Source organism: Gavia stellata, chromosome 29 (genome assembly GCF_030936135.1).
Source record: "Gavia stellata isolate bGavSte3 chromosome 29, bGavSte3.hap2, whole genome shotgun sequence".
Classification (NCBI taxonomy): domain Eukaryota; kingdom Metazoa; phylum Chordata; class Aves; order Gaviiformes; family Gaviidae; genus Gavia; species Gavia stellata.
This window is the reverse complement of record NC_082622.1, coordinates 793,737-804,449: the sequence shown is the minus strand read 5'-3', so window position 1 is coordinate 804,449 and position 10,713 is coordinate 793,737. Positions and strand designations below refer to the sequence as shown.

Sequence of the window (10,713 nt, the reverse complement as noted above, 5' to 3'; positions counted from 1 at the left end):
CGCGTTGGCGCGGCGCTGCCCGGGCCCCGGTATAAAGCGGCGGCCGCCGCCCAGCTTGCCCCGGCCCCATGGAGACGCAGCGGCGGCCCGTCGGCGGCAGCCCGGTAAGAGAGGGGGGCGGGCGGCCCCGGGACGGACGGGCGGCCCGGCCCGGCCCGGCCCGACACGCGGCAGCCGCGGCCTGGCCTGGCCCGGCCCGGCGGCCCTGGCGGGGCCCCGCGGAGGCCGAGCCGGGAGCGCGGGGGGGCCGGCGGCCGCGTGGAGGCGTGCCGGGCCCGCTGCTAACGCCCATCCTCGCCCGCAGGTCCGGGGCGTGAGCGGAGGCCGGGAGTCCCCCGCGGGGAGCCATGAGCGCGGGCAGCGTCTTCTCCGTCCCGGGCTGGCCTGAGGCGCTCCCGGCCCCCAGGCCGCCGGCGCCCCGGCTCGGAGAGAGGATGAGCGCCAGAGACCCGTGCGAGAGCCGTTGCCTTGGCCCGGGCGGTCTGCCCGGCGCGGAGCCGCCCGAGGAGGTGGGGAGCCCCGGGCGGGAGCCCTGCGACAGCGCCGAGATGCAGCTGAAGGTGGACTTCTTCCGCAAGCTGGGCTACTCCTCGGAGGAGATCCACGTCGTGCTGCAGAAGCTCGGCCTGAACGCCGACACCAACACCGTGCTGGGGGAGCTGGTGAAGCACGGCCCGGCCGAGCGGGAGAGCCCCGAGGCCCCGCCGGAGGCCAAGGAGGCCCCGCTGGTCCCGCGGGGGGGGGCCGCGAACAAGACCCCCACGCCTGCGCCGGCCCCGGAGGAGACGGAGAGCGAGAACCTGAAGCCCATCGTTATTGATGGCAGCAATGTGGCCATGAGGTGTGTTGGGGGCTTCTGAGAGGGCATGGCGGTCTCTCCGGGGCTGTCTGTGCTGGTGGCGGCCGTCCGGTGAGGTCGTAGTTTTGCATGACCTCTGGCTACGAGGTGTGCTAAGAGCTTGGAGTCTGAAAAACTCTGGGGGTTTCTCACTGCAAACAGCCGCTGCTGGATGCCCTGGCTGGTAATATTTTCCAGGGCACCTCACCAGTATGCGTAGCTCTCAGGAGGATGAGCATCACGTTTGTAGAGGCAGTCTGCCTTGGTGGCCTCTCCTGCCCATGGTCTCTGCCAGCCCATAACCAGTGGTCACAGGGCTCTGACAAGAGCGGGCATGCTTCCTGGGAAATAGACATTTCCTTCTATGCTCTAGCTTAGGAGGAGGATAGCTGAAGATACATTGTCCTCTTATCTAATGGCTTTATGTAAATTTCTGTAGCAGGAAGTTGCTCAATAAATAATTACAGGTTTAATTAGAGAACGCTTTGTAATATGGAGCTGTCTCCTGCACTGGAGACCAGTCTCCAAGTTGTGACTCTTGTATGTTGGTTAAATTTCTCTACAGTGTAGAGAAGGGATGGGACGCCGAAGGGGCACTCTAGTGTATGGTGTCACCAAGGCAGGGCTGCGACTCACCCTCAGCATCTCGGGTGTGCTGGTGCTGAGGGCACAGGTCCTGTCAGGTGCTGCAACCAGAGGCAGCCTGCGAAGCTGCTTGGGTTGGAACAGTAACTTAGGAATGCAGGAGCCCTAATATCCATGGAGTACCCCGGAATCTCTGGGTTCAGTATTTATTGGCCTGATATCCCTACTTGCACCTCGGTTTTTGTTCCCCACGATGGCAAGTGTTGCCTGCCCCCACCCCAGCCCCTGGTGCTGCACTCCCTCCCTCTACACAGGGGGGGTCTGGGCTCCATTAACTTAATGCACCAGGTTTCTGAATTGAGCTTTGTCGTTGCGGTTCAAAAGCAAGCCTCCTTTTCTGTGTTTTAGCTTAATAGATCTTGTAATGTGTGTTTGTGTACACAGGCCTTTTTATAAAAAAACCCAACAACCAACAGGGTGCACACACAGCTGCTGTGTGTGTTACTGTAGACTTTGTCTAAGGTGAAAGTGCTGAGCTGAGATGTGTTTGCAGGTGTGGCTTTCTCTGAGCTGTGGTTGACAGTTCTGAGAAAAGATGGGGTACAGCCTTCTGTGAGACTGCTGAACAGAGCCTGCGAGTCCCAGGGCAGATAAGGAATTCTGATGGCAGTCGAGCCAGGCTGGACAGTAAAAGATGTGTCCTGGGCATCTGCAGGAGAGCACAGTCCTGGTGCTGTGGCTCTCCAGCAGCGGTGCAGTCACTTGAGGAAAATGGCCCATTGTGAGACCTGGGCTGATAAGTGTGACTCTTGCAGTGAAGTTTACCTTAGATAAGTGCTCAGGCTTAAAGAACAGAATTGGTTGTGTTTTTGAATGAGGAGCCTCTTACCCATGAAAATTATCCCAAAAGCACAGGAGAGATCATAGGGAATGTGACTCAGGGCAGGCCAAGCGGTAATAACACTGCCGATAGGACAGAGTTTGACATGAGAAAAGCAGTCTGGCTTTTTTTAAGCAATTTGCTAGAAGGGGAATTCCATTCTGAAACTTCCTGTATTGATGGTGTGATGTTCCCTGCTGATTCATTTGCAGTGTGTACAGCGGCCTCCCTGAACAGCTCTTGACAAACATATGCAAATCATAGTGGAAATTAGTTTTTACTTCCTTCTAAGGGAATTTTTTCTTGGCTGCTGCCAAATCAGATCAGCCCAGTTAGCTGCCTTCTGTAGATTTGAGGTTGGTAGCAGGGACTCAGAAAAATCTCTGCTTTTCTCCCTTATCTCTAAAAGACAATAGTAACCTGTGTCTGGCTATCTATAGCAAAACCAATCTGACATTGGAGAAAATTTTTAGAGCGTCTTTCTTCTGATTGTTAATGTCAGCCTTTCTGTAATTTGGGATTTTTAAGGAAGATGTGTTGGTTTTGGTGTTAAATGTATAGTTCTATAGAATAATTATTTTGGTCCAACTCTTCAATTTTCTTAATAGCTTCAGAGATGGGTGAGGACAGGAGGAGAAATAAAGTTTCTTTCTAGTGGTACGGTTGTACTGCTGTAATAGTGCTTCTTGGCAATGCCTCTGCTGGGATGTAAGCTCTTTAGTAATTACTTCATGGAGGAGTTCACTAGCATGCTAAGTGGTGGTGGGAGTTGAAATGTCATTCAAGTGTAGATGGGAAGAGTAAGACTTGAGGCAGGGGTAGTGCCCAGGTGGGGAAAATCTTACTGAACTATGAGCCTAGTTATCTTCGGTATAGTACATCTTACCAGAGTGTCATCCTGAAACACGGGCTATTAGATCCCCAGAATGACAAATTGGACTGTAAGACAGAAATGTTGAACGTTTGCCAGAACCATTATCAACAGAAGAGCTGACTGCATCGTAAATACTGGCACTCGTAAAACAGGAGTGCTAGTTTCCTCTTAGAAGTTCTGGGAACTTATTGATATGACCTAATGAATAATTAAGAAGCAGCTTTTTGCATTGGTACGTAGCTGTTGTCAAACTTTGTTCTCAAACTGCCAAGTGCTGTTAAGACATTCAGCACTGATCCTGTTAATAGGAGATGTTGCTATTTTGTGCAAATAGTGCATTTGTAACTGACTTTTTGGGCCATAATATAATGAAGAAGCATCTTCCCTCAGTGCTGATGTCCTTGAGCGCATAAAATCACAGAGTCACTAAGGTTGGAAAAGACCTGTAAAATAATCAAGTCCAACCATCAACTAACAGCACCTAAATGTCTTGTTTTCCTTAACTTTACAAGCAAAACACTTAGTGAGGGTGCAGTTTACACTGGCAGAGGTTAGCCACTGGTGCTAGCTGGTAGAACAGGACAAAGGGTGTTCAAGATGACATTGTACTCAGCGCTAAAAATAAAGGTCTGGAGTCCAGAGTTGAAGCAAAGGCTCTGTTTCAGAGCAGCTGCAACAGTTACAGCTGCTTTCTCCCTCCCAGTGAGGATTTGGGTATTTACTGGTATACTGAGGTGCTAAAAGCAACAGCAATTCTGAAGATCTTAGTGCTGCTATTTACATGAGATGAGCAACGAATACCAACTGTGCTACTCTAACACTTCTTCAGTAAAGGTGGTCTGAATTGCGGGATCTGTTGGCTTAGTGTATTCCCTGACTAGTCTGTACATAACCTGAATATTGAAATTCTCAATTTTCTTCTTCGATGCAGCCATGGAAACAAAGAAGTGTTCTCCTGCCGAGGTATCCTTCTGGCTGTCCAGTGGTTTTGGGACAGGGGACACAAGGATATTACAGTCTTTGTGCCATCTTGGAGGAAGGAGCAGCCAAGACCAGATGTACTTATAACAGGTGTGGAAATACGAAAACCAAAAGTAGCTTTTCAGGCTTACTGCTTTGTCACTTAATGAGCTTGCAAAGTTCTGGCTAGTTAGTAATTAACTTATGAATGGAAGATCTGAGTAGTAGGAGGTCCAGTAAGCTGAGCTGACCAGTGAGAATTAGTCATTAACTTCTCCCCTAAGCAAGTTCTTGCCTGGATCAGTTGGAATAATTGAGAGAACAAAGAATGTAATAGTACTCTGCTTCTTAACTTGCCTTTTATTACTGGCATTTTCTCCTCTTTCAGGGACACATCTTCATGCTATGTATTTGACTGTAACATATTTGACACTGTAGCCTGTACAGAATTTCTGCATGCTAAAAGTTAAAGCTTGATGGGAGCTTAGTCAGAATTACTCAAATTGAGGGCAGTTTGCTCTGAGCTTGCAAACAGCTGAGATTTCTAAGTAACTCTACTCAGAAATCTATGCATGTAGTATGGTACTACAAAAGATACTAGCCTGCCAGTCTTAAATGCAAATTGCACTTTGCATGCAAAGGATTGCATGGATGGGACTTGCTGCATTACAGCAGCCTCTGTGGTGTGCGCTGAGTGTTCTTGGGTGTCATGCAGGCACCGCAGCTAGGAATCCACCTTTGACAGCCTGATGGACAGTATAAGAAAAGAGATGAGAATACAGGCTGGATTGTGGAGAGATGAAATGACTTGACATTAATTTTGTCATTTATTTATAATGTTACTTTATGTGTGCAAAGGTCTTTGGGCTGTGTAAGTGTGTTCACAGTTGTGTTTGTTCTAGACCAGTACATTCTCCGTGACCTTGAAAAGAAGAAAATTCTGGTCTTCACTCCTTCCAGGCGGGTTGGAGGCAAGCGTGTTGTCTGTTATGATGATCGATTCATTGTGAAACTGGCACATGAGTCTGATGGCATTGTGGTTTCTAATGATACTTATCGGGACCTGCAGAATGAGCGTCCTGAGTGGAAGAAATTCATTGAGGAGCGTCTGCTGATGTATTCCTTTGTTAATGACAAGTATGTTCCCATTCTTTCTTTGCTTTTAAAGATCCATGTGAGCATGCTGTTTTGTTTTCATGAAAAGAGCAAAATGCTGGTAGAGAATGGAAAAAAAATCCTGTAGAGATTTTTTTGGTAGAAGGAAGTGTGGTGGGAAGAACTGCCCAGCTGTGGTGAGGTATAAAGACATAAGGAATTGGAGTCATCTTAATAGCTGTTCATGGTTTGGAGCTAGGAATTCTGCCTTAATGGAGTTCCTAGGAGAGCTCCAGGACTTGATTTCCTCACAGGACAATTGTTAGCAGGTCCAGCAGCAAGTACTAATTCTGGTCAGCAACAGAACACAAAACTTCTTCTGTGACTGAAGAGAAGCACTTCGTGCCAGTCTTTACTACGTGACAGAAGAGTTGTCACTGCAGTGAAATGGGAAAACTTTTTAGGGCTCAGATAGCTTTTAACCTTCAATGAAATGGGAGACTTCTAGAAGAAATGAAACCCTGACCCAAGAAAGTGAACTGCTCCTGATCAAGATTTATTTTTCTTTAGGTTTATGCCTCCAGATGATCCCTTAGGGCGACATGGCCCCAGCCTGGATAACTTTCTGAGAAAGAAACCTGTGGTGCCAGAACACAAGAAACAACAGTGCCCTTATGGTAAGACCTGCCTTCGAAACATGAAGACTGAGGTGTTTGTGCAAGTGTAATTCATGCATTTAGTAAAATTCACTGGTCATTCCATGCTCATGCCATGTTCTGCCTTTCCTTGCAGGGAAGAAATGCACTTACGGAATTAAGTGTAAATTCTACCACCCCGAAAGGATCAATCAGCCCCAGCGCTCATTAGCTGATGAACTCCGAGCCAATGCAAGGTTGTCTCCTACCAGAAGTACCAGTGCCAAGGAGGAGAAAAAGGGCAAAAGAGGTTCCCAGGCAGAGCTCTTATGCTCTGTGCCCACAGAGAGTGATAAAAGCTCTTTGCAGAAGGTCTCTGCAGAGAGGAAAAGCTTGGCCCACAAAGCAAAACCCAGTGATGTTCCGCTTCAGGTCAAAGGCTGCATGTCAGGCACTGTACCTCCTCACAGTGGCAGCCACAGGTCCTCTGACAGGTACCAGCAGCCTCATATGGACTCTCTGTCTTGTATCTCTCAGGAGCATCTCGACTCAGGCATTGGGTCTTTGGAGAACCAACTGTCCGACATGTGGCCTTACAGATCTACCAGTCACTGTGATCATTCCCATGCTGATCAGGTGGCAGTCTGCACCTGCAGTAGGCAGAGACCTGTCTACCCACATTCTCCCAGCTTGGAGCAAAATGGTCTTGTCTCTTACAAGCATGGCTCCCATAAGTCGTCTTCCTCTGGTGCTAGTTTCTTGCAGTATAGCCCTGAGATATCTTGCTCAGGGCCACCTCACTCTTTCTCAGGGTATGGAGTATCAGTACACCCAGCTAATGCTGGGCAATACAGTCTGCCCAATGAGTATAATGCCCCTCCACCCCATTCTCGTGAGTACTGGTCTGAACCATACCAGATGCCGCCACCTCAAGTGAGATCCACCAGTGTGCGAGATCCTCGTTCAGTACAGAGAGCCCCAGGGCCAGCATATGGGGACTCCTGCCAGTGGACTGTCTCTGACCAGTTTGCAGAGGAGCGGGCCAATGTGCATGTAAAGTTGTGTGGCATATTCCATCCCCATTTAGTTGATGCTGTGATGAACCGTTTCCCTCGGCTTCTGGATCCCCAAAGGCTAGCTGCAGAGATACTAACGTACAAGTCTCAGAACCCAGGTATGTGAAGCAGATGCTGCAGGCAGCTAGACATGTCAAAAGCTTGAGGGGCAGGGTTTGCATTCTGTAGCTGCCATAATGCCTTCTGAGGCTCTTCCTTATTCCTTGGAAATACCAGGCTCCAGTTGGAGGCTGGATACCAGGTGTGGTATGCTCACAGCAAATTCTGGTCTAGACATGACAGTGTGCCCCTCTTCGAAGCAGCCTAGGGTCCCATCTGCCCCAGAGAATGTTGAAGAGGCTCTGGGTGCTGAACAGAAGAGGCTGCAGCTTCAGAGCAGGATTTTTCCTTTGGGGTTGCATGGTGAGTCAGGCACACCCTAAATTCCTGCAGTTGTTAACTGAATGTGACCTTACCCCTCCCATTAGCTTCAGTTTTGAGATGGCTTAGTGTATTAACAGGCACAGGGAGGGAGGATGCCAGGGGGCTTGTGAAAGATAAGGGGGTACTACCTTTGCAGTGGTGTGAGTCTTATTTGTGAAGACTGAAATGCATTGTCAAGGCTGTTCTTAGCTCTTAACTAAGCCTCTTTACTAAATCCTACCATGCAGATCTGTGGAAAATGTTGGATTATAAATCTAGCATGGAGCTAGGTTTAGCTGACTTTAATTTGGTTTTATTGGTGCACTTCTTTAATGAAGCTTTCCATACCCCTCCCACTTAACGCTTACCTTCCTGAGACAAGGTAATTCTCCAATATATACCACAAGTGCTTAGCAAGCTGCTCAGCTCCCAGAAATAAGGAGCTAGGAGTGCAATCCTCTCTCAGGATGAGAGGCCTGACACTGCTAAAAAGTTACATGCGAGTTGTGTGTTTGGCATTTGCTGAAAAATGCAGTTGTCAGAACACGTGGATGACCACACTGATGCTGCTCTAAAACGTTGACCTTGGCTGGTAACCTGTCTTAGGCTATCTCAGTACAACACTGACAAGGAGGATTTATGATATTGTGCCTTTTCTCTTCAAACAGCAATAGTTTTGAGCATTCAGTAAAACAGCTGTAGTCATGTCTGGACTGCTGCCAGTACTGTTCCTGAGGATTCCTTAATATTTGTCTCTGTAAAGCTGTTGCTTCATCTTCCTTCTTACTAACGCTTTCCTGTCCCCTTCAGCTTTGTCAAACTATAGCAGCATCCAAAAATACAGAATAAGACTTATTTGGTAAGACTGTTTCCCTTTCATTCCCTCTTACTCTGTAAGATGTTTTTTACTGTAGATACTGTAACAGATTTTAAATATGCAAAACCAATTGCTGTAGTAATTGGTTCTGGTCCTGGAATTTCATTGTGCTTAGAATGCAAAGATGTTTCTTGCACTTGCAGGCCAGAAGCAGTTGATTTGTTGATACACATTGTATCTGTGTTTGTTGTTATGTTTTTTAAATATGTCCATCTTGTGGTTAAACCAAGGTCCTTGAGTGGCAAATTATGAAGGGGAGAGTGGAATACAGCTGTTTCTGAGAACCCTCTTCAGGAATGGTTTTGTCTATTACTGTTCTTCCCTCTGACTGTCTAAGAAGTGACATACCCAGACTGGCACCATGTGCCATAAAAACCACAGGGACACAAAACCTGTATACCTGGTTAATTATGATACATTACAAATTAGTAATGTTTCATGTTAGTAAGCAAAATGCTTCTTAATTTTAAGTAACCTGATACTTTGCATATTTGTAAATTACAGGAAAAATGGTTTTTAATGTTATTGTCCAGCAACTTGCTGCTTGATGCTGGTTTTAATTAGTACTATTCTTGACTCAGCCATTGTGTTACTTGGCGTGGTGTTTTTCGTTTTTCTGGTGGAATGCTGTATATGCTTCTTCTCTTGCAATCGGAAGATTAACATTTTATACTCATAAGCTGACATTTTACTGATCTTTGTGTATCATTATGCAGTATATAGTTTATGTACTGAATGGAGGCAGCTGTGTGAAGGCCATGGCAAAGTAAGAACTTGTGTTACATAAATAAAAACTGCTGAGTTGAATTACTTGGTCTCTGGTGGCTTTTTGGAAGACCATTCAACATTTTGGCTGGCTTTCTAGGAAAGTCAGAAAGTGTCAGAGGAACCCCAGGGATACCCCAGATAATCTTAGATGTCCATACGCAGTCTAATGGCAGCAACAGTCTGATGGCTGCATATTGACAGGTTTGTCTGATGCAGTGTGACAGGTCAAAAAAAATCAAATAGCTCCAAATTGCTGTAGCAGATAATAGCATGTCTGGTGTTTACTCTTTATTTGGCATTATCAAAGTTAGCTCACTGCACAGGGGATGCCCTGGCAGGCGAGGTGCAGTGAGGCAGCAGTGTGCTGGCGTGTGCTCTAACTGCAGTATGAGAGCTGCAGTGTTGCTGGATGTCTCGGGTGCTACAGAATAGTACACTCCTAATTATTTTGGAATAAATAGTGCAGGCTGTACTTCAGTATTAATGGCCAGTTCCACAGTATAGTGAAAATAAATGCATATTCAGTTATGTAGCACATCTGTGCCAGATGCTGAGCATGATAATGTACTAACTGTAACATGTCAAGACTTTGCTCTAAAGCTTTGTTATGAACTGGAAGGAAATGCAGTAGGAATATCAATGCTGACATTTCTGTATAAGGATCTTCCCCTCCCACCTGCTATACTGCAGTACAGCATGTTCTTATCTGACTTGTTAAATAACTTTATGGTCTTTATTCAAATTTGTGCTCTTAATTTAATACAGAGCAATGGCTGTTTCTAGTTAATCAAAAACAAGGAAAGCAGGTGCTCCTGGAGATAGTGCTTTGTTTCAAAAAACAGACCTGAAATCTGAACCTTGCAGTCTGAAAGGTCATTTATTGGCTGTGGGAGAGGAACCCTCCTGAGGATGTCATCTGAAGTGACAGTAAGCTCATGTGGCTCTGTACGTGCATGATGGCTAGGGTCTTGGAGGTGGGGGGTGGATTAAGTGATGTGCCGTAGATTTGATCAGACCTTTTAACCAGATGAAGACTTTTCTGCTGTTTGTAGTGGGGTCTGTAGTTGAAAAATGCTGCAGGATTAAGGCTGGTCTTCCAGTAACATACCTGAATAGATAATTCTAGTTTTGCAGGATGTGTAGATGTGGGGGGGAATGTTTATTTTTATTTCTATCAAAGCTGTACTGATGCAACTAAAGGAATCGGTGCAGAAACACAGAGGTTCGTTACTGTAACCAGGAAGGGAAGAGCTGGTGGCGACTTAGTTTGGTTATGATGTTAACTTTTCTATTGCAGTGACAGTCCTGGTGGCACACAGAGCAACTGGGAGGGTCAGTCCCTGACACAAATCTGGTGAAAATTAATCCCACAAACTGCTGCTCTGTATGCTGTCATGCAACCCAGAAAACCCAGCGGAAATCCAGCCACTGCTTCTGAATTCTCTTATTTTCTCACACAAGGCTTCTGCATGAGTGAACCTGGAGCATCCTGTGTGTTCGAGTGTAAGTACTGCTTTCTTGTGGGCCGCATCCTGGTGGGCCCATTCACTGTGCTGCTCAGGAAATGTGGGGAATGGTGATCGGAACTGTCACTGCTGCATATTTTTTCCCTCCACACTATCATCTGCACTGAGTCAGAGGAGCTGCCTACCTGCACACTGTGGGCTGCTGTGCTCAGGCAGGCTCTTGCTGTGTTGTTATTGTGGAATTTTCAAGATGCATC

At 46.9% G+C, this 10,713-nt stretch overlaps 1 protein-coding gene across 1 annotated transcript; it reads left to right on the top strand.

Annotated features, from left to right (window-relative positions):
- The first annotated feature begins 347 nt into the window (after positions 1 to 347).
- On the top strand, positions 348 to 7,125 carry ZC3H12A (zinc finger CCCH-type containing 12A). The gene is made up of 5 exons (XM_059830833.1): positions 348 to 841; positions 4,109 to 4,248; positions 5,040 to 5,274; positions 5,803 to 5,909; positions 6,025 to 7,125. Exons 1-5 carry the CDS (start codon positions 348 to 350, stop codon positions 7,047 to 7,049), a joined length of 2,001 nt encoding a protein of 666 aa, XP_059686816.1. The 3' UTR covers positions 7,050 to 7,125.
- The last annotated feature ends 3,588 nt before the right edge of the window (positions 7,126 to 10,713 follow it).